This window comes from Apteryx rowi, unplaced genomic scaffold (genome assembly GCF_003343035.1).
Source record: "Apteryx rowi isolate R43461 unplaced genomic scaffold, aptRow1 scaffold_172, whole genome shotgun sequence".
Lineage (NCBI taxonomy): Eukaryota > Metazoa > Chordata > Aves > Apterygiformes > Apterygidae > Apteryx > Apteryx rowi.
The window spans coordinates 1,607,592-1,635,502 of NW_020447997.1; the positions used below are offsets into that span (position 1 = coordinate 1,607,592).

The 27,911-nt window shown below is 39.8% G+C and overlaps 1 protein-coding gene across 3 annotated transcripts; it reads left to right on the top strand.

The window, feature by feature from the left end:
• On the top strand, window positions 1-27,911 carry AQP9 (aquaporin 9). Of its 3 annotated transcripts, XM_026060869.1 has the most exons (7): window positions 1-324; window positions 413-469; window positions 13,582-13,708; window positions 16,902-17,039; window positions 20,089-20,207; window positions 21,859-22,076; window positions 27,561-27,911. In XM_026060869.1, exons 1-7 carry the CDS (start codon window positions 223-225, stop codon window positions 27,721-27,723), a joined length of 924 nt encoding a protein of 307 aa, XP_025916654.1. In that variant the 5' UTR covers window positions 1-222; the 3' UTR covers window positions 27,724-27,911. The 3 variants fall into 3 exon arrangements, with proteins under 3 accessions (XP_025916654.1, XP_025916655.1, XP_025916656.1); XM_026060870.1 differs by lacking the exon at window positions 413-469 and having other exon boundaries at window positions 200-324; XM_026060871.1 differs by lacking the exons at window positions 1-324; window positions 413-469 and adding an exon at window positions 7,158-7,234.

Below are 27,911 nucleotides of genomic sequence, written 5' to 3' on the forward strand. Positions count from 1 at the left end.
CAGAGAAGGCACAGAACGGAAAACTCATGATGAATTGTTAGGGCATGTTGAGTTGGTTCTGTCAATGCCTGCGGTCAGATGATTTCACTGGCTGTACAGGATGAAATCTGATATTTCAATGTATAAGTAAAAGTGTCAAAGTTCAGCTGAAGCAGGGACGATTACAGAGCAAATTTTGTGTGTATTTGTAGCTAGGGCTCCAGAGCAATAGAGGAAGCAAAAATGAGCCGGAAAAACAAAAGGAGTTTAAAGGAGAAATTTGCCTTGAAGAACAGCTTGGTTAAAGAAGCCCTCTCAGAATTCCTGGGAACTTTTATATTGATAGTAAGTGTCAGCTGCTTTCCTTCCTACTAATTTAATGTTGGACAGTGCTTGTACGGGGACATGCATGCTTTTTCTTATGCTGTATCAGCAGCGTGGTTATTCTCTGACAAACTGCACAGCCTTGAATGAATTGCTTCTATTTATGGTAAGTCTGTAATTCTTTTTTTCCCCTGATGTAATTATCACTGGCTATTAAAAACAGATAGGTTTACCTATTACAATTGTCTGATAATCATTTGATTTTATAGAGGATTAGCATTTTAGTGAATTACCACATTCTAAAAAATCCACATGTGCACAATGAACATTAATACTATTCTTGCTCTTAATTTTAAGAACTCAGCATTTTATTCTTCTTTCACTTCTGTGCACAACTTCCATTTGCTCTAAACAATATATTGTATTCCACATTTAAGAGAGACTAAACTTTAGCTGAGTTATTTTCCTGTGCTACATAGAGATTTAACCATGTGACTATTAGTGAATTTACTGGGAGTTGCATTGCTGAATCTTCAGAGATTTTAAAAGTATTTTTTGTTTTGTTTTTAACTGTACTACATAAATTATACACTTGCCAAGTCCTGCAGCAATTTAGGTAAATACTACAACTCCTCATTTTCCTATCTAAAAATATTTTTGTCTTCATTTCTTGGTCAAGTTTTCAGTGCATTTTGCCCTGGGACACAGAACTGTTTGGGGATTTACCAGGGTAGAGAGTTGGCTCTGTAACAGAGCTGGAAGTGAAACAGCTAGAGTATTTATGCCAAACTTTCTTCCTCCTCTTAGTCTGAACAAGATAGTCTTGCTTATTGCTAAATATTTCATCATAGTGAAAGGACACAAAAAATAAAAATCAGGCATAGTACTGACATAGTATATTTTATAACTCTATTAGCTAAATTTCAAGTAAGTCATCTAAAAGATTCCAGTAGCTCATAAAATACATGAAAATAATGGCCTTTACTACACTTCAGCCAACTTTTAGCACAGGCACTAAAGTAACATTATTCTCAACTTTAATACCATCCATAAGATATTACAGTAAGGAGCACATTTAGAAGCAAGGAGCACAAAGCACTTTACAAACATTAATGAATTAAGTGTCACAACACCCTGGTAAGAAGGGGAAATGTCATTACCTTCATTTTATATATTAGCAAACTTGATTAGAGCAGGCTGCACAGGAAGCCTGTGGCAGAACTCTGAATATAACCCAGATCACCTGACTTCCAGTACTCTGCCCTAGCCACAAAATCATCCTCCTCTTTCCATTAATACAATTAAGCAAGTGAAGAAAACGTATTAAAGTGCAGACTAGACCAGCAAATGCTATTATTTAATGTTCTGCTGCACAAGGCTAGAAGGAAATGCAAACCCAGAGCCTATTTTCTTGTATATTCCCTGTATGAATATAGCAGAAAATGAAGCTACAAAATCGTGGTTCATAATCTGACTGAATTTCTCTTGGCTAAAGCTGAAAAGAGTTGTACGTAGATTAAACTGCAGCTTCTCAGCTGCTTGGGTATCTTGATTTATATTTAGACTTTGCAAGTTAGCTTCAGTACAAAGTTAATTGTAAGGAAGCGGACTTTGCTGCTGTTATTTATTGCTATTGCTTTTAGGCTCTGTCAGCTATTAAGTAGTTTCTCTTTAAGAACAGATAAATATTAAACCCTTAACTTAAATTGGAACTAATGAAAGGGGCCCCCTTATAAGTCTGGAGGCAGAAATCCTTGAAAAAGAGACACCATGAATGCAAGAGTGACAGCTTGCATTGCTATGTCTTAATCCTGTTACAAAGTGAAAGAGAGGCAAGAGGTCAGGGCCTGCAGCACAGCTGAGTCCCATCTCCTCTGAAAGCCATTTCATGCCACCGGGATGGGCTTTACCACCTCTGGATAGCACCTGTGCCAGGAGCAGGGCAGAGGTGAACCCATTTATTTCCCATAGGCTCATTTGTGGCTTCTCAACATCAAAAATTTTGTAATAGTTATCAGCTAATAACTGCAACAGTAACAATGAAATGGGTCAATACATTCTCTCTCTAGAGGTTAACTGATAGTATCTAAATCTGTGACCCACCTAGCACCTCTGGAAGGTAGCCAGATGTAATCCTATCCCACAGATCGCCTATTTCTGTTTCTCTGGAGAACAACATCACAGACCACATACTATTAAGTACTAAAGTTACCATCTTTGGGTGGTTCCCTGAAGTTTTGCAATATTATTTTCCAAACTGGAAGCTTTGAAAATGAAATGTAAAAATCACAAGATTAATCATTCATAAGTCAAAAACCAGGCCTTCAGCTGGGGGTGTGAAGGGCTCTGCCTGCCAAGTTGAAAAGATTTGAGATGCCAGGCCTTGAGAAAGTCACTCACTATGCAGTTTAGATAACATCTCCTGGTCAAACCTACTCATGCTGTGGTTTGCCTTGCAGTGTGGCCTCAGAGAGTGCAAACTTAATTATTTTCAGATGAAACTAAAGCAGCAGGGGAGCTCCAGAAGCACACCAAATGAGCTGACCATTAATGGATAGGCAGTCTATTGGATCAGACTAGACATACTCCTAAGAAATCCCCTGACGTCCACAGTCAGGTGCTCTGAACCAGCTGCTTCACAGATCTGCTTCTCCTGGACTGCACTACTTGGTAATACTGACATAGCATCACTCTCCCTGCTTGTCAAAGCACCTGGTTTCAGGCTGTTTCAGGATTCAGTGGGCAACACTAACCTGCAGGAACCTAGAAGTGCCGGGCTGTAGAGGTGGCTCTGATGGTGTACAGAACAGCTGCCGTTATTGCCTGTGTGGGGAACACTGGGGTGGCTGGTGTTTGGGCTACTCTTAGACCTACTCTCCCAGGGGAGCAGGGTTTTTTTTGAGTATCAGGCCTTGAATTATTCCCCAAGGCATAGCACAGCTTCTTTAATTACATTCTGGAACAAGAACTGGGGCAACAGAAAACCCACATTTTTCAGTCCATTACCAAATGCAAATTGCATGTGGTTTTGGTTACCTTGAGCCTTTGATTACTGTCTTGAACTATATGATATTCACTTTATAAGGTTCCATCAAGCTTAGAAAACGTTACACTTAAACTCTTGTGTGATTTCTATATAACAAACTTGGACTGACACCTTTTTAATGCAACTAAGTTATATTTGCAGCATGGGCAATGAGGAGCCTGCATTATGCTGGATATTTATGTTTGTAGATCATTTGTAAACTCTTGCACCATTTTTTGCATTTGCCTTGGTGCTGTCACATGATAAACACCCAAACTCCAAAGTTTCATTGTGCCATTTGGAATTTAGAGTAAGTATCTACAAAAAAAGAAATATACCTATAAAGTTTTCAACAAACAGTTGAAAAGGGAGACATTTATTTTCTTTGAAATGGATGCAGAGTAATTTAATTTTTTACACGGAGTGTTTGGAACCAACTTCTGGGAATGGTCCTCCATCCTACACCTGTGCAATAGGCCCCAAGGTGGGAGAAGACCAGCAGGTTCATACCAGGACAGGCTGAGATGCCAGTGCCCAAACACAGCTCCCAGCCCCTGACACAGCCTCAGTCTGCCATAGCTGGGGCTGCCCTAAGGCCTCCAGTGAAAAAGAGCACTCAGGGAGCTTTTCGATCTCTGGCAACTCCTGGTTTAGTACCTTTTCTCCTGGGGCTCTTAGGGGTTAGTGGGGGAGACAACCTCTGGGTATCAGCACAAAAGAGTCAAGAAGCCATGCTGGATCAGACAGATGGTTTATGTGATTTTTCAGTGAGTCTGTCTGCAACTCACCCATCCAACTGCCTCTCTGCTTTTAATCATGTTGCTCTCCATATCTCCCCTTTGGGACTTGGCTGCATTGCTCTCCTACAAAATGGGATTTACTCTGGCTTACACTATTAAGTATATCTGAATTGGAACAGTTCCAAAAGGACAAGCCAAATGGGCCATGTGGCTTCCTTTACCAGCCACCACTCACATAACATGGTTTGTATTTTATTTTCACTCTCAAGAGCATCTTACTAAACACAATTTCCCAGAAAGGAGCTGCACAGGAGCCAGTATCTCCTGGGTCCAGAGCAGCGTACATTTCCTTGCTGAAACAGAACACAGACTACCATTTAGGATATAAGGAGAAGCAGGTAGCATGTATGCGGACTTCTCCATTCAATGGCTTGTCTAAGACATAATCAAGTAAGTGCCTAAGACTGAGTCTGAGCAAATTAAGACATTATCATCCTCAGTTGTTACTGTTGCAGCATGTGGAGAACAGAACACGTCTGTATGAATGTTCCCACTCTTTTCAATATGAATGGTCCCACCCAAATAAAACAGGTTCACAAAAGCCAGCTAGCGATGAGGAGGACACCCTTCCTATCCCAAAGCTTAGTCTCCAACTGGAGACAGGGAGCCTCCTGCAAAATTTGCACTGAAGCAAATGTTTGTATATTTGTGCGTGCACAGATACTGCAGTCAGCAAAGGGTATGTGCATGAGTTGTGTGCATGACATCCCACACTGCAAATAGTCTGATTAATGAGAAGGAATGTTATTTATCTTTTGCTCATCAAAATCTTTTTGTCTTGTTTTTGTATTCTGACCGCTTCATTATGGAAATTATCACTCCTGTTTTTTGGGGGAGTTTATTCCTGCCTGAAAAATCTTTAAGTATGCCATGCTGTGGATTTGCTCAGTCAAGGAGAAGATTAAAATTTAAGCAACTTTTCAATATTTTCTTTTTTGTCGCCCTCAATTCCAGGGCACATTAATTACAATATGTACAGTAACATATATTCATTATCCCAAACATGCACTGGAATCCTTATTACATGATATTATTGCATGAAAGCAGATGCAGCTTTTGACCATTTATTTCTTAAATGAGAAAAGTGTTTAGCCTTTAATACAAAAAAAAATACTTAGAAATTTTAAAATAAAGAAAACTTAAATTATTTTATTCTCAGTACTGACTATGTGAAAGGGAGACTCTTTCTCTGTATTGGATGAAATTGCTTCCAGCAACTTTTGTTTAAGATATAAAAGAAAATAGACAGCTGTAGCCTCTAACAGCTACCTGGTTTGCCATTAGTAGCTAACTTTTATGGAGTACAGTATCTTGTATAATTAGCTGTTAGACAATTAAATTTGTCAAAACTACATAAAATGGTTATTAAAATAACTGACATTTTGATATGCCATTCAACACCTTTTTTAATATTATATAAAGCTACAAATACCATTGGCCTCAGCAATGGCCATACTCTGAAAAGTGGCTCTTATGTCATAGAGTTCCATATATTAGGGTTTCTAGCAGTAATACTGTAATACAAACAGTAAATAATAATAGTCGCTCATGACTGTCATGTCATAGAATTTAATCTTGCACTTCTACAGCAAAACTGCTCAATTTATGGGAATAAGATGCTTTTTTTCACTGTCATCACAAACTCAGTCCTTCCTGTTTCTGCAAATAAACCAGTTGTATTCTGAAGAAATGAAATTCTGCTAATGATTCTGTTGATGATGTGCAAACCAAGTAAGAATCAAGCTCTTCCTCTTTCTTGCAACTGTATTTAAATCAGCATTGCAAACAGAAGTCAAAGTGGTAACAAAGATCCTCAGTAGTGCTGTGTGAAAAGAGGTGTTCTTACATGCTGCTATTCTTTCCATAATTTTACTATTATTAAAATCAATTAACTTTTTGTTCCAGACAACATTTGCATCTCACTGAATTCTTTCTTTCTAATTCAGCTGAATAGTTAGCGGTGTGAAAGAACTGAAAGGAAGGTTACCTAATGTTCTTTTACACTGAAATGTTTATTACTGCAAATAATTCTGAAAAGTCACAGGAAATCCTTTTTTTCAATACAAACCAAAGTGCAAAAATTGTGGTTATTGTTTTTTCCAGCATATGACATTTTAAACTTTTAGGTGACTCAAATGTTCTGTATCGTATGAAGGTTTTAAAAGAGAATTATCTTCATCTTTGCAAGATCAGCCCCAACACAGCTCTTATTGTTTAATCAAGTGGTTCCAGTAAGCTGAACATAATTTTTCAAGACCTTTTTTGTAGATGCTTTTTTTTTTTTTCCAGAAAGTTTGCATCTGTAGATCTGAAGTGCAGGCACTCTCCCTTAGCCTCACAGAAGGCTTGCATCCTTCCAAGATTCAACTGTGAGTGCAAAATATGAATTTAAGTTTTACAGACACAAATTTATAGGCTGGTCTTTCAAAAGTTTGGCCAAATTAAAAAAATAGTAATAAAACACATAACTTTTTGAAACTGTCATAAACAGTTGGAGTACAGAATGAAAGATAATAAATGAACTTCATGCCATACAGTAAGTTTATATCTCTGTGATCTCAACAGTTCAAGATGATGAACCACACAGCATAAAAGTGAATTCTAGCGAGCTCTCCAGTCCATGGTCTAGTGTAGTGGCAAACTTGACTCAGTTACTTCTAATCCATTCCTAAACTTACTAAAACCCACAAACTTTCAGCTCAAAAACATAGCTTATTTTTCAATAAAACCAACTTACAAAGAGAACATAGTGAAGCATTAATTACTTGGGACCCTGCACTCCCAACATGATGGTACGGCAAAGATCCAGCCACCCCATTCCTGCACCCAAAGGAGAGAAAAGACACACGTATCCTTGTATTCCTAAGAGAAGACAGAAAACTTCTCAGAAACTGCAATGCTCGCTCCTGTACTATCTCTGAATGGTATGATTCCCCAAGCACCGTTACAGAGACTAAACATATTTTAACAGTTTAGAAAGATATTAATCTTTTCAGTTGGTGTAGGAAGCAAAGCGGAGAAGCACATCTCAGCTCAAGAGTAAATGAGTAACCTTGGAAGGGAGCAGCACCTGAATATACTCTTTTTCTCCTCAAGAAGCTACTAGGTAAGTTTTGCTTCCCTTGCTTAGTCTTTGCTTGCTAGGCCCTTTGTAAGGGGCCAAGTTTCATTCCTGAAAGTTTGTATCTTAATCTGAAATGTTTCATTTCTTTTCTCTCCTGAATTTCTAAAACTCAGTAAGAAAATAAAAACAAAATTCACTGAGAAACTGGGTCAAGCCATTGGTCCTACATAATTTAGGACAGAAAAGCATTTTAGCATTTCAGGATGAAGCATGCAATACTAATCATAAAAAAATATGAGAGAATGCAGGCCTTTGCATTCTCACTAGGTGACTTCAAGCTTTTATGTGTCTCCTATTGCATGTGCAAAAGCAATAAAAAAAATTTTAAAGCATCATTTTATATAACACAGCATACTCTGTACCTCAATATTTTCACTGTATTTTTTCCCACAGAGCAATTTGAACCACATCTTTATATGTTTTAAAGCCTTAATATACACATTTCATCCAAAGCCTTATTAAATTTACATTCGTGTCTCCAAATAGTAAGGCTTTCTGTCACTAAAAAAAAACAGTTTCAAAATGGCAATCATTTTAGGGCTTATGTCTATACTATTTAATTACCTAAATGATAAGTTTTTATTCCAAACCCTTATTTTATTAGGTAGTAAGTCTGAAAAAAACAAAGGGAAATCCATTTGAACCCAAGAGGATATTGTTTGAGTCCCAGGGGATCATCAGGAGAACGGAAATAGAAATTTTTTATTATTCCAACTTTGATTAAATTGTAATGTGCAGACCCCCACCCCACCCCCAATATGTAATTAATGATAAAATAAGAGCCATGTGGTTTTAAAGTATTTAAAAATTACTTGACTGCTAAGCTGTATTTTTATCTCACCTTAAAAATTGTAAGTACTATCTGATTTGACTAAAGATAACAAATATGAGAACAGCACATTAGATGAAGAGATTGCTCTTTGCTGGAAGATAGGAGATTTCTGTGACTTGGATTCTTGCAGAGCTCATGCCCTGAACTCGAGTAGATCTAACATGCACCTCTGTCTCTGTGGCTGTTTTGTAAATAATGTGGCTGCTTTGTAAATAATGGGATTAGAAATAAAAGTGTTTTCTAAAATACACCCCAAATTATACACTTTTAGAAGGATACCATCAATTTAGTAATCAGCCTTTTATCTGTAAACTTTTATAAGCAACGCCCAAATTGACCTTATCTGGAAATGTTAACAGGGGAGAAAAAAACCTGCAAGACTGAAGAAAAACACAAACAACCCTCCACGTTTTCACAGACAATTTTGGTTGGAGAGACCCCACCTGCAGTGAAGGGCAAGTGCAACCACTTCTCCCAAGCCCCAAAGGACTCTGACTCTTTCTTCTGGTGTCACAGCTTGCAAGGGCTAAACCAGCAGTGCTAAGTCTGGCTGTTGTTTGGAAAAGTCAAAGAGGTTTCCCTTAGCAGTGGCATGGCAGGGCTCTCCCTCGTGTCCTGGCGTGTCCCTGCAACACCCTTCTGCTTCCGCACCCGCAGAGGGGGTGACTTTAGGACAGCAGAAGGGCTCTCACAGTAAGCAGTTGTAGCCTAACACACTGCCCTGCCCTCAGAGCACGTCCCCGTCCAAGCTCTGCGCAGGACTGTACGCACGCGCGCCGGCTCCAGGCCAACACCGCAGGTCCATCCAGCCTCAAACAGGGAGCAGCCAAGCTGCTGGCCAGCAGGAAGTGTCTGTCTGGGGAAGAGGAGGAGGACACGGGGGGAGTGTTGCATGGAAAGGGGCAGAGTTGCCCTCTTCCCTGACCAAAAGCATCCTTGCACAATATTGTAAAGTGGTGGAGGGATCCTTGGAGATTTTTCATAATCAGCTGTGGCTGTTTAAGAGCTGTGGCCATGTCCTGAAAACTGACTAAAACAGAAATCTTGAAACTATTTTTCTAATGTTTCTGGATTGAAAGTGTTCAGTTTACAATTAAAATACGATTTTTTGTAACTTCTGGCTCTGGATTCCTTTCCAGAAAATAATTCATGCTTAATTATTTTCTTCTAGTAGGGCATCATCAGTTGTGTGAGCACAGAGGCCATCATCTGCCCTCAGGGACATCTGTGGTACGCCACTTGGCAGCTGGTGATGTACAAGATGTACCAAAATGCTCATCATTGTCTCCACATTGCTAAAATGCAGGAAATTTGGCTTTACTGTTACAGTAAGAGGGTATGGCTATGAATACACACTACCACTAGATCTGTTTGATAAGAAGGGGCCTTTTTTATATAACCATTGTGTCTCAAGATTCCTAAGGCTTTTAAGGCTGTGTAGAAAAATAGATTCTCTAAAATTCTAGATCTGGATCTCGCAGGAAATACTATTTATACTGAAAAATGCTATTACATGCATCGACAAAAATCCTGAAAATAGCACAGATGGAGGCACAGTAACCTTTAGTCTCTCTGATGAGTGGGACAGAGATAAAGTTCTGCAAGCTGTCAGGGAATAACAGCACATTATGTTCATAGGAGGCCAGTTGTTTCCCTTTCCTAACATTAGCCTTATTACCCAAGACAAAGAAAAGGATCTAATGTCCATGAAGCAAGTTTTTCTGGCAGAGAAGTGCAGACAGCTATTCTACACCCAGACGAACTACATGTTATTTATGACAGTAATCTTATCACTTTGTGAACAAAAAGTCAGCACTGAAGCTACTTCAGTAGATTTAAGCAGATCAGGTTATAGACAACTGCTAAGAAGATGAAAACCTGGAAACAAGATAAGGATATTTGACTAAATTCTACTCTAAATTAAACTCCCATCGAATCTGTGTGCTTCAGTCAATGAGCTTGTATGAGTGTAGCTGATGGCTGAGCTTGGCCTAGAAACTTAGAATATTTAGTTACAACTTGATGATGTAGTTGGTCTTAACTCAGTCAAGCAGAGATTCACAAGTTTTTAAACTGCTGCTCATGTAATTCCATGATTAGGTGGTAGTTCCCGGTTACGTCAAGCTAGCTACAGTATGTATGAGGAAAAAAATTCTCTCTCTTTCTTAAATAGAAAGTAGGTGGAGAAAATATTACCATGGTGTGGTCCAAATTTGCAGGTTTAGTTCCCAGTTCCCTCTCCCCAGAATGGGCACGCGCTGCCTGTGCCTGCGATAGTCAGCGCTCATTCACTGCGCGTGAGCAGGCGTCATCTAGCAACATCCCCCAAGCAGGCAGCCAGTGCAGCGGCGTGCAAGCTGGTTGGGATGCCTTCTGTTTGCAGATTCAGTTTCTAAGACTAGTTAACACAAAAACAGAGCGTCTGGAATTACATGTTTCTTTATGACAGGCGGAGCAGTAGCTATTATGCAAGAGAACTACATGGCTGTTACTTTATGATATTCCTTAGGTATGGTGACCAGGGAAGGAAGGCTACAGCCCCCCTCTGTTAATTCCTTCCCTCTTCCCATGAGTTTTCATGTGGTTACTGTCCCTTATCCTGTTCTATACCCATCTCCCCCACTTCTGCTCTCTTTTTTCACCATCCTTACAGAAAAGGGCAACATCTTCAAAAGAATGGCCTCTTTTTTGGATCTGCAAAATTTTGTCTATGCCATTTTAGAACACATGAGCATACCTGTAGATCTATCTACGTGCCTAAATGCAAACTGTGAATGCAACCCGTACTTGCTGCAGTGCGCGCAGGGCCCCAGACCAGCCTTCTGAACCCATGCCATGTCTGAGCCATGCCTTCCACTAAATCTTGCCTCCTGCAATATCTGGACTACTACCTTTAAGAAGTCTGGAAAATGAAGGTTAGAGCATGCTACTTCCACCTCCTCTAGTCTTGTGCTCTAATCTTAAACTTTATAAATTCCAGGATACCCATTCTTCCCATATTAATTAAACATATAAATATATGATGAGTAGAATTGTTCCATGTGAAGTTTAAAAAACAACTAATTGTATCTGTGAACAATTAAAATGTATTTTGTTATGTGTTTATAGTATCTGTATGTGCATTTGTGCTTACCATTCTAATTATTAGGCATGTGATACTAATAGAAATGAGAAAATGCACAGCATAGGTATATGTCATCCACTGCACAGCCGCTGACTGATGCTTGGAATATCTGTCTTGTAGCTTCCAATTATACAGTCCACTAAACTACGGCTAACACAACTCTACCCGTAACGTATCCTGACAGCTGTAATACTTTGGCACCGTACAGTGTTTTGTTTGCTTGCATGATCATAACCTCAAGGCAAGAACTGCATCTGGGTATATGATACAGAATCTCAGAGTACTTTTATACCAGAAACTTTGTCTGCATTGCCAAGCTGGTTGAGAGTGTAATTTTGCTGAGAGTTTTTCTATCACATTTCTGTATTAGTTAAAACCCTTGGGGAAATAACGGAACCAAAAGTATGATTTTGCCTGTTTAAATTGCACCTATTCTAGCAGGATTTACTTGTTAAACCTCTATCGTCAAATCTTTTTGGTATAGTCTATTTCTAAGGCAGAAGAGGTTTTCCTGTTACATTGCATAGTCTCTGAACAGAACTGCCTTGCAACTGAAAATAAGTATTTTGAGAAGAACCAAATTTTAAGTATTTAAATAAGCAAAGTTAGTAAGGGCATCTGCAATACAGTCAGTGGTGACACACAGTAATGGGAAAGTACTGAAGTGAAGCAAAGAGCTTGACAAAAGCAACTGCATTGGCTAAGATGGAATGATTTTATACAAAGAAGAAAAATCAGATTGCTATGCACCATGAAGAGGAGGACAAAAAATATCCGTATTAACATCAAAGAAATTAAAGTTGCTCAAGATAAACCTAGTCACATCCCAGGAATGTTATGATTCAGATCATGTTAGATACACTTATACTTGCAAAGAAGAAAAAAAATTTCAGACTACAGTTATTATTTGGAATCTTCCATAGAGTCTTGGGTCCTTATTCAGCAAAGCTCTTAGGCATAGATTTAAAGAGAAGATTTTCAAAGACAGAAATTGATTTCCAGCAGAAATGGACCAGCTAGCCTATCTTAAACTAAAGGCCCTTTATGCCTTTGAAAATCTTTCCTACTGACTTCAGTAGGACTTAAACGCATGCTTGAAGCTAAGCACAAGCTTTAAAGCTGAATAAAGGCGGTCTTAAGCACACATTTAAATGCTTTGCTGAATTTCATTCTGAAGGGAACCGGCATAAAATGGAAGTTACTTTAAATCCATTGAGAATACTCCCGTGTGAACTGTTCAGATATTCCCACTTTAGTTAACTGTTCAAGCTGCAGAGCCAATAAAGCTCCCTGAGCCTTCTTGACTATTGGCGCACCCTAGAACTGCGCTAGGCTAGTCCGAACCAGACCTTCAGTCATGCCCCACCACCAGAGCAGCTCTTCTCCATAGAAACCTGCCCTGCTCTCGCCATTGGCAGAAAGCTAGTTGACGGCAGCAAAGGGAAAATAAATTCCTCAGGAGCATAAGTAACCCCTTATTTTTTAATCTGTTTGAATTATGAAGCTACAAAGATTATTTGCCTGATTTCTCCAGGATTTGCCCTGTCTTGTCTTCTCTCTCCCTCGGTCCACAATAACTCTTAGATTTTCACTTCTGTTGCCCTAAGTCTTGATTCTTCTTACACCACTCAGAATCATTCTAGCTGTTCCAACTTTTTCTCTCCTTTGTTGTGTCCATTTTAAATAAATGATATTAAGGTCTAGCAGTTCATATTCTGATAGAACAATATATGATATCAAGACAGCATAATGGTAACACATACTACAATCTCCAGTGAGTTTTCTCTTTCCAGGGTTTCAGCATTAGACATTAAAAGCTTTTTGATCTTTCATGACTTTTAAAATAGTATTTTCATTGTCTATAATAATAATTTGGAACTTGAAACTTACCGCACAGTATTAACTCCCTCTCTACTTTCAGATGCAGAGATTTGTTGCAGAGGCTGTGAGATGTTCTGAGCTGTGTATCAACACTGTAGTTGAAAAGTGTTTTCTGGGGAGACAGCAAACAAGAACCATGTACATCAAATACAAGCAGAGATGAGGAGCAGCATATGTTTCACGGACTTCTAAAACAAGAAAAGAAAGTGTCATAAACACTTTCTTGTTGTTTAGAGAGTACGATTCCCACTTACCACACAATTATTAATATTCCAGGTCCTCATTAGCAGACATTCTTCCTGGTCACAGAGCAGAGGAAATGAAGAGCAAATGTTCGTTGCAGTAAAGGCAATAATAGCACACATGCCCCTAATTTCAAATCCCAGCATTTTTTCAACATTTAAACATTTTCAGCTATATCTGGACAGCAACAAGAGTTACAAACCAATTAATAACATTTCACATATATGCTTTTTGTCTTTTAAAATACAGGCACTCGGATGTGGGTGTGTGGGGCAGGCTGTCCTTAGCCGAGGAGCCCATGGTGGGCCCATGACAGTATCTGTTGGATTTGCAGTGGCAGTCACCATGGCAGTGTACGTGTCTGGGGGGGTTTCTGGTAAGTGACCTTTTTTTCTTGTATAGCATTCATCACCACAGTTTTGAAGAAACCTTATTAAATTACTTCCATTTCATGGTATAAACAGTTATCTATCTAGTAATAGCAAGCACCATTACAGCAGTATCTGTATCAGAGTTTCTCTACTAAATTTTTTGTGTTCTTCTTGTTTCCTTCTATTTTTGGTGTTTAATAAATTCTTCCACCAAATTCTGATCTGAACTACAGCATGTAACCCTTGGCAGACCTCTGGCCTTTATGATAATCAGTCTTTGTAAACCAGAAATCTGCTTGGCGCTGCCTTAAAAATTTCTGCCAGTAGAAATGATCCTGGACAGCATAGGAACCACATTTAAGGAAGTGACCAGGAAAAGCTTACAGAATCCAGCAATCGCCAGCCAAAATGGTTGCCAGCTAGACAGAAGGTAAAAAGACCCAATGATGGGTAAAACCAGCAGAGCTCAGGCTTATAGAGTACAGTCAAATCTCTCCATGTCTTATGACAGGCAGTAAAATAGCAAGTCTGCTCCCTGACCCAAATTTTAAAAGAAAGTCAGTTTGCTTATTCTCAGAAGAAGCAGATTACAGACAGCAAAAAACCCAGAAAGATTCAGTACTGGAGATGCATTCTGCAATACACTGTCAATATACTGTCATTGCCTCTTTGTTCGCTTGTACTCCAGTTCTGATACAGGAATTTCTCATATAGTCTTGTTACTGCCATTGAAACTGATTAGAATAGCTCATTAATACCATGCACAGTTAATCTGGCAGTATATTCTTACTATCTGAGCAACCTTTAACTGCAACTCTTGGTTTATACATAGGCAGTTAAAATCTAAAGCAGCATCATGAAAATAACCTGGAAAGACACTAACCTTTCCTACATTTGCATCTTTAAGGGATATCCACCTCTATTATATAGAAGATTAGAGTTCAATTCCAGCAGGGCAGAGTGGTTTCAGAGGCTGCAGTATTGTGCTTCCTGTGCTTTTCCCACGACAAAGAATTCTGCATGCAGAGCATTTTCCCTGTGAAAGAACAGAAACAGATATTTCAGTAGGTTGTGACAATCCAACATCTGATTACTGGTGGACATTTTAGAATACCAGTTCCTACATAGCCTTGATAGCAAATTCTATGGCTCTTTGGCATCCAGAAGTCTCATGGTTAAATACTGCTAAAATATTTTGCATCAGCTCTGTATGAAATTCTAAATCCATGGTAGCATAAAATATATGGGCTGGACACTTGGTGAATTTGAGCTCTTTTATGTAGGAAATTTCTCTTTCTCTCTTTTCCTCCATCTCATTTTCTTCAATGCCTAGGTAATTTCCCACCACTTCTTCAAACTTAACCTTTCCAAGAAACTCATGATTGTGATTGCTGTAACTACAGATGAATGGGGAACACATTTTCCAAAGCTGCCAATTTTTCTTTTTCATCAGAACACTGCTAATGGCACAAGAAGCAAGAATGTTTTAACTTCCCTACATCAAGATGAGGGCCTTCAACTAGACTTTCCCTTTCCAGATACGATGTTAATCAGACATTTCTAGTATTATCATGACTTGTCTTGGCCATCGTAATCACCCAGTATTATATACAGGTGGGAAACTATAACAGGTGTTGAAAGAAAGGAAAATGATTCATTTCAGTCAGTGTAAAGAACAAAAGACAGGACAACAATTTATCAAAATGCCCATGAAGGGCTGTTAAATAAGGTGCCATCCATCTATTTGCTCTGTGCTGAAGAATTTGAAACACAGAGAGGAATTCAAAATTAATTCAGGACTGATGCTACTAGGTCAGTGTTTTGGAAATGATACAAAGGAGTTTTTATCCAGCTTGTTATCTGTGTTTGTCAGTTCATTATGTATCAAAGGTGCCTGGACTTCATAAGATGATGACTCAGTGACCTGGAGTGCAAGCAAACACTGAAACTGTACATAGAGGCCCTTTCTCCGTCACTATCCTTTGACAGACAAAGGTCACCCTCTTTTAGTTATTTTATTAAAGACAAAGGCCATCATTTTTTCTAATAACCATGGAGGCTGAAATGTGACTTTACTTGGAAGCTAAGCAATGGATCTGCTATGTCCTTGCAAAAATTAGGTTTACTGTATTTTCACTGCGGAGTACTGTTTCATCTGTCTATTAATTTGGCAAGAAATATGTATTTTTTAGACATTGACTATATATTTGTGAAAAAAAAAAGTTTTCCATTCCAAAAGAATTCAATACTTTTTTCTATGTTAATAAAAGATGTTGAGGCACATCACTAGCACATGACATAATAATAAATACATTTTAGATTCTGATAATGAAATTGTCACAATGAATTCCAGTGCTGCTGGAATTGTCTTCAATCTCTTCTTTGTCAGAGTTTAGGTGTAACAACTCCTAAATACTAAGGAAGGAAATGACACAGGAAATAGAATTCTCTGATTAGGTACAGCTACTTCATCAGCTTCCTTATCAAGGACCTTCCTGGAGGGTCTAAGAGCTTGATGAAAAAATGTAATTAGGATCTATGCACTGCTGTCTCCTGGATTTCATCTGGGCATAGATCACCAGCAATCAGCATGAAGCTGGGCAGCCCGGACATTATTTTATTTTATGTTCATGAAAACTGAGTTTCTATGTAGTCCAAAGATTGAAGAGGGGAATATAAACATGACTTAAATCCATCTTGCTCTGAGGGTAGTCCAGATTTTGCTCAAGTCAGTAATAGTCCTTAATCTTACTACATGCTTGCTAAGCAAAATGAGTATGCTGGTGCCCCACTCATCCCTTAAAAGCAAATAAAAAGCCAAAGCCCTTGAAGAGAGAGAATTCTTGCAGAATGATGGACTCTCCCACCACAACCAATAGGTCAGTTTTAGGCTTTTTCTAGTAAAGTTATCCATAGATCTATAATCTGTAAGACCACAATCTGATACATAGCACAGTCTGCAAACACTAGGAGGGAAGATGGATGTTGGTGGATATTGTCTTTTTTTATTATTATTATTTCTTATTTCATCCAATTTGTTTCAATTTAATTGCATTCAGCATTTAGTTGCAAAATAAGCTCCAGGAAACCATGCCCATAGTCTCATGCTCAAAAGTGCTCACATTTTTACAAATACTTCACCTATTCCCATGTATCTGAGTCATCCATATGACTGTTATTTTGTGATTTATTTTTCAGGTGGTCACATAAACCCAGCAGTTTCATTAGCCATGTGCGTGACTGGAAGATTAAAATGGACCAAATTACCAATTTACATATTAGCACAATTCCTGGGAGCATTTGTTGGAGCAGCGGCTGTCTTTGGGATTTATTATGGTGAGTACACCTTAGACATGCTCACAGGACAAACTAGAGGTCAGGCAGTCTCTAAGGCCCCAATTTTTCAATGAATGCCAAGCAAACAGAGGGCTCTGCTCACACACAGCTAATGGCAGGACTGAAGCTAAAGCCACAGAGAAGAAAGGAAGAAACATAAAGAGTTTGAAGGGAAAAAGGCTCAAACATTCCAAATATTCTAAAACTTTTCTGAAACACCTATACTCCAGGAAATGTTCTGAAATTCAGAAAAATTATTCATGGGAAATTAGATACTCTGAGATCATGTATTTCTCAGTAAGGATTTTAAATTACTTAATAGCCAGGATATAGGGTTATTCATCTTCTAAGCAAATTAGAAACATTAAAAAGACCTGATCCAAGCGCCTGTAGGCAAGTATCACCAATGTAGTTCATCGAGGTTACAGGATATGAGATCAAGTCCCTCCTGACTAAGCTGCAGACCACCCTATAGAGATAGCTCTCAGAGGCAATGCACTCTGGGTAGAGTGGCAGAGGGGTCACATGTTAAAAGGGAAAAAAAGATTACTCCTATTCTGAGGCAAGTTTTTTATTATATGGTGTACAACAATGAGAAAAAGCTTAGTAAATCAGACTACGTACACAAGTCTCTCTGATTTGATGAATCCACTCAGCTGGATCAGTTCCTTCAGTCACTTACTCCAAGCTTCTGCTTCTGTTGTCCCTACCTTATCCAAAGCTCCTCTCTACTGACAGTTCAGATTTTGTCTCCAGTTCAATCGCTGCTGGGATTCATGGTCACATAGAAAAAGTTGGAATGAAAATGCCTACTGAAAACCAGCTAGCTGCTTGGTACCAGTAGTAATCAAGACTAGAAAAAAACATTAGGAAGTGTGGCAACTATTTTTGGTTTGTTTTTGTGGCTTTCTTAGGGTTAGAGTTTGGGAACTGTGAGCTTCCAGAATGGGGTTTCCACCCGAATCTCAAGCCAGACAGCCAGGGTTAGGGCTATGGTCAGCATGCAGCAGCAGGTCAACACACACATGGAGTTTGGGGTTGGATTCACTATGCTCTGTCAAAGGCAGAAGCAGGGTTGTGAGAAGAGTTCGGGAACGCAGGGTTAGGGTTAGAGGTTGGGTCTTCTGAACTGAAATTTTACAAGAATCCTTCCAGGCTGGGTTGAGGGTCAGTGCCAGCACAGGGCTGCATCCCATCACACAGTGGGAGCTAGGAGTCCTGTCCTCTGCTGCACACATGGCTACGGCTATGGCTAGGGTTAAGGTTAGAGTTCGGGTTAGGACTGGGGAATAGAGGACCTTCCCACTTGGAATTGTACCAGAATCCTGTTCTACCAGGACAGCTAGGATGAAGTCAGGGGGTGAGGATGGTGCTGTATCAGAACTCACGCTTGGAGTTGTGAGGGGCTTCCTTTTTTCTTTTTTTTCCACTCTTTTCATCCAGGGCATGTGCAATGAAGATGAGAAAAGAGAAGTGTGTGAGTGTTGAGGTGTGAAAAATGGATCAATATGGGCATTTCAAGCCCATGACCATCTATGGCATCTACCACTCTCAGAGGTCTCCAAGGCGCTAGCGTATGCCATTTACTGGTGCTTTGCACAGAGATATGCTAGGAAGCACACCTTTAGAAGCTCCATAGGTGCTTTTGTGTGCATGCTTCCACAATGAATTTGTCCTAGTCTCCAATTACTTCCTCCTGTAATTTAGGACTGCAGGATTTTCATTTTTCATGTTTTCTCAAATCTTTTATCTTTGCTCAAATACTTTGCTCTCCTCTTGTTCTTATTAATTCCCAAACCTCTTCTGTACTTTTCCTTCCCACTACTTGCAATTCCAAAATGTCCTGTACTCCACTGAAAACTCACTGACAGTCAAACAGACATAGGAAGTCAACACTTCCCTCCTCCCCATACAGACATATTTGAGCTAGGTGCTTTCATTTTCAATAATGTCCCTGAAAGAGTGAGGGAATGTACACTTAAGGCTTCTGAACATGAGGCCTTTTTAAAGGCATATACAATAATTCATGGTTGAGAAATTTCCTTTTCCTTATCCTTTTTTTGCAGTGGTTAAATGCAACAAAATAATGTGACACTGCATGCAAGAGAGCCTGACCAAAGGGAACTACAGAACATTCTCTGAGCCCATGTCATGGCCTTAAGCAAAACTAGAAAAACTGAGGGCAAATATGACCTCTTCACTACCTTTTGCCTTCAGGAGAAGCTAACCGTCCTCACCATGACTTCCAGGGGAGACATGGAGCTGTTTCTTTACTTGCATGAATCACCTGATCACTGGATTCGCTAGTGAAATAAAGGTGTAGGGTTTCTTCTTGTCTGTTCATGCAGATTCTTGAGTGCTTGGTCTTAGAGTCTTCCTATTTCTAACATTTCAGGGCTTGTCAAGGTAACAAATTGTTCTGAGACAAAAGTTTTATTATACTGTTTATAATATACTCTGAATATTACTAGAAAGAACCCAAGTTTTGGGGCTAGTGCCTCCCCTCCCATCTTTGACGACTGGCATAACAGTTGGGTGTAAAGCCCACACAGAGTAAAAAATTCAAATTCCTTTAGAAGAGGAGTTTTCTCAGGAGAGCTCACTCCCAGAACAAGTCATTGCACAACTGTTGAATGGAATAGCAGCAATTCCTGGTGGCTGGGAATTCAGGAAGTTTTACAACAGTACAGTCAGGATGCTGTGGATTTCTCAGGGCATTGCGCCAAATACAGCACCTCTTACAGAATAATGCAAATGTGTTCAAGATCAGACAACATTGCTTTGCACTGGTTTTGGACCAACAAACAGGGGGGGGGAAGCCCCATTTTGAAAGCTGTAATACATAAAACAAGTACTTCAATGCTCAGCAGGAGATATGAGACAGCAGGGCATGAATTAGCACATCACCTCAAAGCTTTTAACTATGCTCCCAGATAAAACAATAACTTTTAGTGGAGAATGTGGAGTGCACACACCATCAACTATATTCTAGTCCTAGAAGATCTGATACTTATAGAGAGCATAACCAGGTAACGGCTGTTTTCTGCAGATGCCTTTATGGATTATAGCAATGGAACACTTGAAGTCACAGGACCTAATGCAACGGCACATATCTTTGCAACATACCCAGCTCCGTATCTGTCCCTCATAAATGGATTTGCAGATCAGGTAAGTACACTTGCTATCTAGATTGCACAAATAAAACATACTGAAAACTATAAAACCAGGCAATAAAAAATACACAGATGTTTAACAACTATGATGAATCTTACCATTTTGGTCATATATCACTATGTACAATAGCAATGAAAATGCAATGCTGTATGCAGGGATTACATTTTAGTCATATTTTACAAGCAAGATAATTTCAAGTTGTTCTCTCCACATTCATCATATTAATTGTTGTATTCTTCACATACCTTTAATGCTATATGTGTGGGAGACTTTTCCCAGCAAAAAGCAGTGTTTCTCCATTAACTTCAGCAGAGCTATATCCATTTATACCAAAATCCAGCCCATTTCGTGGACCTATTATTCCTTAAATACTGCTTAAGCAGCCAGTTTAACACACTACACAACTGAATTTTCCACTATCATAAGCCTCCTTTCCAACCTTGTCTTTGCAAATGAATTTGTGATGTTTGTTATTTTTCCAGGGACTGAGAGAACCTGAAAAAATCTCCATCTTATTTCCAATCTCTATTCTGCACTTGTGCTTATCCAACAGTGAAAAATGAAGTTTCATATCTCCTGTCTACTTCTAACCAGTTACCTGCCTTCTTCAGGCATGCATGAAATAACTAGTGCATAAGTGAGCTATGAAAAACTAGGACTTGCTGGAGCACAGGAATTCCTTACGTAAAGGATTTGAAAACTGTGAAATCTGGCTTAAAAAAATTGTATTTTGAAATTTTGTATGAAAGACAGTTTTGAATTTTGTTTTGTATCAATCAAAAGACTTTTCCTTCCATAAGATCATTTTGTCCATGTATATTTTAAAATAGAATTAAAAACAGTTAAAAAAAGTCATTTCAAATAAACCAATATACATATACATGTAAATATACAGTTTGTTTAAAATCAGTGTGAAAATGGAATGTTTTGACATTGCTGAAAATTTTTTCTATTTTTCTCCTTAGTTAATAATTAACAAAATTGATAACATTTGTAAAGCATTTGATTTAAGCAGAGCAGCACTTCCATTGGACTACCATTCCAAGAAAATTTCCCTCACCAGCTCTGTTAGCATATGCAATAGAGGTCAAATTACAGTTACGCATGCAAACTTAGTTTAAGTAATACCTAATTTTTTAGTTGCTCAGTTTTGAATGTATAGACTTTACTGCTTGTCCTGTGTTATGCAATACCTGGATAAAGATGTGAATATTTATTCTGATAATCTATCAGAGTAAGTTACAGTCACGTAAAACACAATGTACATACATCAATGTAACTGATTGTCATAGCAGAACTACCAAAAATCAAATAAATTAAATTGTTAAATTGATAGGAAAGTGTGGAAACAAAGCATCAGACCTCACGCAGGGGTTAACTTTGAAATCCTCCACTCTTTCACATCAGGCTGTTGCAGAATTTTTTTGCTATATCCTCAGCACATTTCTTGTCCTTTTCTCAAAACTTCTCATTACTGTGAACTAGAGAGACACTGGGATCCAAATTTTGCTCCTCTGTACAGTGGGATAAATCTAAATACCAACTGTGAGCCACCACAGTTCATGGAGATGCCGTGGCCCCTCTTTTCATTATTAGAAGGAATCTGCACATACTTATTCAACATTCTTTTCTTTGCATTGGCCAGGTGATGTCAACAGCTGTTCTTCTTCTGGCTATATTTGCTATTTTTGACTCAAAAAATAACGGAGTACCAAAGGGCCTGGAGCCAATTGCAGTAGGACTCCTTATAATTGTACTTACCTGCTCCTTGGGAATGAACAGCGGCTGTGCCATGAACCCAGCCAGGGACCTAGGCCCAAGGCTCTTCACAGCCATTGCAGGATGGGGAATGGAAGTATTCACGTAAGTAAGCCTGGATATGAAGTGAAATGCTCTTGGCTAAAATTGCTTCCTAGGAAAGTAAGATCCTCATTCAACATGGTACCAATCCATACTTTATACACATATAGGTAATTCTTTACATACCAGGAAAAGCTATTTGTGCACTTTAAGTCAGATGTGCTCTAGGAACCAGGCTTTAAAAAGGATTTCCTGCTCCTAGGGCAAATCAAACACACATTATCTCTAGTATCAATCATTGTTTCAAGCAGACCCTTCCCAAAATATTAGAGGTTCTTAGAGGTCACTGAAAATATAAAAGAAGTGCTTTCTTCTCTTATACTGCAGCTTTCAAAAAAAAAAAAAAAAGAAAAGAAAAACTGTGAGAGAGTTAGGTGGGAATATTTATTGGGTGCTCTAAAAAACACAGACACATCAGATTGACTCAGCTTATTACTACTACTGAGTTATTGCAGGAATATACAACAATCTAAAGCCTGACTTCCTGCCTGGGAGAGAACGAGGGAATGAGAGAAAACTTCCTTCATTTTCCCACATTTCAGAGCACACTTTCTAATCCCTGTGCATACGTATGCACACACACAGGCACACACACACTCCCTCTTGGCAGGCCTAATGCACAGCTCATTAGTTGCACATCAAATCCACAGCTTACACACATCCAGTGTAAGAGCCACTTTGGGATATCTAAGTAACACTAATCTGTCATCAGAAGGTGGATCTTCTGGTTTATTTTTATACAAATTGTCTTTCCAGTTATTTACAAGTAGGAATCCCCAGAAGTATTATAGACTGCTAGACAGCTCCAGTTAATAGATTTCATTTTAACTACTTTGCTAAGTACAAATAATCTGTATTTATTTAGTATGTCTTCCATCTACACAAATCAGGTGCCTTTGCAGAGGAGAACAGTAGCAAAGCTTTTCTTGTTCAAACTAAGAAACTAGGCACAGAGAGTAGAAGAAATGGGCCCAAAGTCAGGCCTTAGGCCAGATATGAAGCTGGGGCTATAACACTGCTTTTGTGAGCCCCAGCCCGGAGGTCCACCCTCTGGCCCCGTTATCTCCCAACTTTTCCTCCTCTTCAGCTCTGACCACTACACTGTTAGATCGCGCCGTTTCTTAAACAGTAGCGCACAGAGTGACAACCCATACTTAGGATTCTCCTCCCTCATACCTATTTAATTATAAATAGTTGTTTGCTATAACGTTAATTATAATGCTATGTATTATAATGTCACATATATTACAAAGTTGGCTATAATGTTGCCAAAAAGTTTGGAAGCCTGACTCTATACTACCATGGTTTAGTCACAGAATAATTGTGAACTCCCCTCCTTTCCAAACATAATGTCATACTCATCTACCCTTTAAAAATTACAAGAAAATTCTACATCTGTACCAATATGGGCCCTTCCTAATTTAGTTTTGGGATTTATACACAGAGGGGAAATACATCCCCGCTGTAAAGACCGTAATAAGCCATTTAAATGTGAGAACATAAAAAGTAAGATATAAGATCTCTGGTCATTGACAGAATAAACCTACAGCAGTCTCAGGGATGTATAAATTGAAGAAGAAATCTTCCTCTCTGCCCTCATTTATAATGTCACAGCTATAGCCAAGTTCAAGGGAATGATATGACAGGAATACTCCTGCACCCTACAGCGCAGACCCAGGTAGGGCTTCAGGAGGAACCTTGAGCTTTGTCCGACAGCTGGAAGCTTTGGATCAGTTACAGGCCAGGGGAAAAGGCTGCACGACTGCAGCTGGGTACTGCACCTCCCAGCCCTCACTCCGAAGCAGCCCGTGCTGGGATTAAGTGTGCGTGGGAGATTGAAGTGATGCAGCAGCAGGAATAGCTAAGCTTTGGGTGTTTCATCTGCTTAAGCTCTCTAGTAAAAGGCATAGCCAGGAACTGAGACCTAAGCGTGGACCCTCCTCAGCAACACGGGGACAGTGCTGCCCAGGCTGAGCAGTAGGAAACACTGAAGAGACATTAAGCAGGCATCGGAGTGAGGATGGGAAGCATCTCAGGGGGCTGCCAAGTCACTGTGTTCAGGTCAGTGCCCGTGTGAGCGCTGTGTACAGCATGGGCAGGGACCCAGGAACACTTCACTTCAGAATATTCTCTATCTTGCTCTGTGCACCCAAAATATGTAAGATCTGGCTTCAGATTAGATATAGAATGATGAGACTCTCTAACTCCCTCATCCCAAGCAAATGCTTTAACCACAGGGATAATCAGTTCAGAGGGGGAAAATCCCCTCCTCTACCTCTTCTTTGTGCTTGCAGGCCCTGCAAGATCTCATTTTACCATGTTCTCAGGTAGGGAACGGCGAGCAGGCTGGACACTGGCCCATGGAGTCACCCCAAGGATTGGGAGGGAACTGAGCAGTGGTTTTCTCAATGCTGACGTTTTTATGTGTTGCACAAGGACACCTGAAGGAGCAGTTTCCCTGGGAATCTAGGCCAGGGATAGACAGACTATAGTATGATTTCCTGAGCCACTGGAATCAGATTTATTTTGGTTAATGCTCCTGTTTGAAGTTGTTCTAGCCTATTATAGTTGAAAAAGGGGTTGTCTCTATAGCACCCTCTAGATATCACTGTTCTGCACATAATATATTTAGTCAGTGCTGTGGCCTGCTCCTGCAAACTGCTCCTCAAGGAGCTGGGAGTAGGTGTCACTGAAGCCAACTGTCCCCGTTATTAGAGATAGTTGCAGCCTTTTGAGACGTAAAGGTTTCAAGTGTTTTGTCCTGTAACCATGGAGATTACCAGAAGTCTCTCTTAAGTATAGGCTTAATATCTTAATATGCTTAAGAAAAATTTGGGCTTATACAATTTTGGCTGTAGCAAGAGAACAGCTAGAGTGTTGGGTACAAATACCACACTGGGGATTTGACAAGCAAGCAGCATCGCAAAGCATGAGAAAAAGCAGTGCGGAGGTGAGAAAGCTCTACATGTTCACATTGTACATTGGGATTTGAGACTAGCCATCAAATAGCTCACCCCTCTGGTTACGATATGTTCCTTTTTCACTTTTTTGCTGGCACGAGGTCTGCGGGGCAAGGTCAGGTGTAAGGCAGTAGTTACTGCACCGGCTGGTGTCTCCTTGGCTGCTGCGGGCGTGCGGTAACGCTGACACCTCGTGGCTGCCGCTGTGGGCCCGGTGCCAGCAGCTGGGCTAAGATAAGCCACGCTTTGGAAACGGTCAAGAGACACACGTCTTGCCTGCACAGGCATTTGTATAGCCAGGTAGCTTCTGAAATGTTTTGCATTCTTTCCAAAGGGTAAAACAACAGCCGGACGCTGTCTACATTTCCAAATGCCCGAATTATACCGTAATCTCACCATCCTGCAGCTGTTGGCTAGGTGGGAAATGGATTTGAAAGTCCGTAACAGGCCAAAGTGTCCAACCCACGTAGCTTATATGCTATAGTCAGAGCTGAATTTTACTGGAAATTTCTGGAGTTCTCAGAGCGCTGCTGGCCCAGCCGCTGTGCCTTCACACCACAACCTGCTCCCTCGCCCGGCTGTGCTGCCACGTGCAATTCAATCCCAAGAGAGGGGGCTGCCATCCCTTTGCCCCATGGCTTTGGCTGGCTGAATCCAGCTAGCAGAACCAAGGGCCTCAGTGGCAGGGCCAGGAAAAACACCTGATAGTGACAAAGCCAGCGGCCCAGGCCCTTTCCTGCTCCTCAGCAGCAGAGCTGCAAGCCGGGGTGCAAGAGAAGTCAGTGTACTGTGACAAAGCTGTCTGAGCTTGTCACAAAGCGTCCTCGCTCCTGTTTCAGTGAAGGAGGACTGAGGGTCAGGGAAGCTCATAACTCAGCCCTGTCCTGATCTCATTGCAGCTTTGGTGTCACCCTCTGCAATGGCTTTACGCCCCTCGTCTCAGCAGAGAATGTGCAAAGCGCGGCTGGCAGCAGCTGTGGCAAGCACAGGCCCTGATTTGGAGAAGGTCAGGCAGGAGCCAGCAAGGCCCGTGTCAGTTCAGGGAACAAGCTGAGACAGAAACCTGCCAAGAAACACCTTCATCATGTGCCCACACACACACAGGGGAATGCGTGCAAATAGCCAGCGTAGACTTTGCTGTGCAGATTAACAGAATAAAACCTAGTCCATGCTTGTTCCAGAAGCCCAGGGGCCCAACAGACATTCATGACTGAACAACAAATGGATCTATAAATTCAGTAGAAGAATATCAGGGGTTATTTTATATCCTCCTGGCAAAATCTAAATAATTCCAAAGGCAAAACACCCCCAAAATATACCTGAGGCATTTTTCAACAAAGGAATAAAATTATCATCAATATGGCACTGTGAAATTAGCACTATTCTATTCTTGTGCTGTGACTTAAACAGAAGTTCACTTCTGCATAAATCTATATAACTGAGTGCTCAGTAATTATCCATATAGTTTAAAAATTACTCTGCTATTGTTTTGTAAACCCCCCCCCCCCCCGGCAGCTTCCTGTTAAATTCCTCTCTCAGATGAATTTGTCCTTTCTATTTGTGGGAGAAAAAATGATGTTACTTCTCCATTTTCAATATGCATGAAATTGAGGTGGCTGGGTTTTTGCTGGAGACTCACATATTCAATTAATACAGCATGTTATCAAATCAAAACACCTGCATGCACCAACACAGTTAAGAAAGTCGGTGCTCTGAAATCAATGCTCAGCAGGTTACTGGCACAGCTGAATATGGACCTCCAGGAAGTCAGTGGAGCCAATATTTTTCTTGTGGGCTTTTTAACTGAACACAATTATAAGAAAGATCGAGTTTTAGGTGTATAAAACTTGTGATGTTCACTTACCTCTTACTGAAAGATCCCACATTTTAAGTACAGATACAGGACACTACATCATCAAATTTGAATCTTGACCACTCTAGTCAAGTATAATCCACTTAACAGTTGAGTGTGTTTTATTACATTCCTCAAGGCAAATATAGACAAATCAAGTATAATCTATCATACTTGTCAAGAGGAACGCAGTATATACTATTGCAGACCTGAACCTGCAAATCTCCATGCAGATGAGATAACCCATTTTTGCAACATACATTTGCATTAATCACTCTTGAAAACCCATTCAGGAGCATCTGGCAATAGCATCATTCAAGATTGCTGTGCAATAAATATGTCCCAGTTCATTTCATTGTAAGTCAATGAAGCCCATTTTTCACCAGGGAGGAATTATTCCCTGCTCCCAAACAGAAACGCAGTAAAGGGGCCGTGTTTTCTAAGGTGCAAGTACAGCACTCAGATGAGCATGCCTGCTGGTTGTTACTTTGAAGCATTTCAATCACAGTATGGGCAGGACAGACATGGGCATCGCACACTTACAGAAATATGAAACAAAATAGAAAGGTCCACGGTATAGTGAGTGCCACATCCCAGAGTTTGTTAGCTGGCAAATAAAAGGTAAGGTGTTAACTCGAGTAGCAAATAATGATAATTATTGTTTTTTTCTTACAGGGCTGGAAATAATTGGTGGTGGGTCCCTATAGTTGCACCTATGCTGGGGGGAGTACTTGGAGCTGTCACCTATATAGTTTTTATTGAAATTCATCATCCAGATACTCAGTCAGGAGAAGAAAATGACATACATGACAAATATGAACTTACTAATATGGAGTAGAGAAGTGAAGAATTTGGTTCTTTCTCTGTTTGTCTTACTGTTTTTATTCAAATGATTGTTTGGACCATTTTATAAAAACTGTATGCCTCAATTAGAAATACACATTTCATAGCAGAAAATCTATATAGAAAACAAGTTCAAAACTGACCTCTTTCATGAAACAACAGCTGATCACATTCAAAACTGGA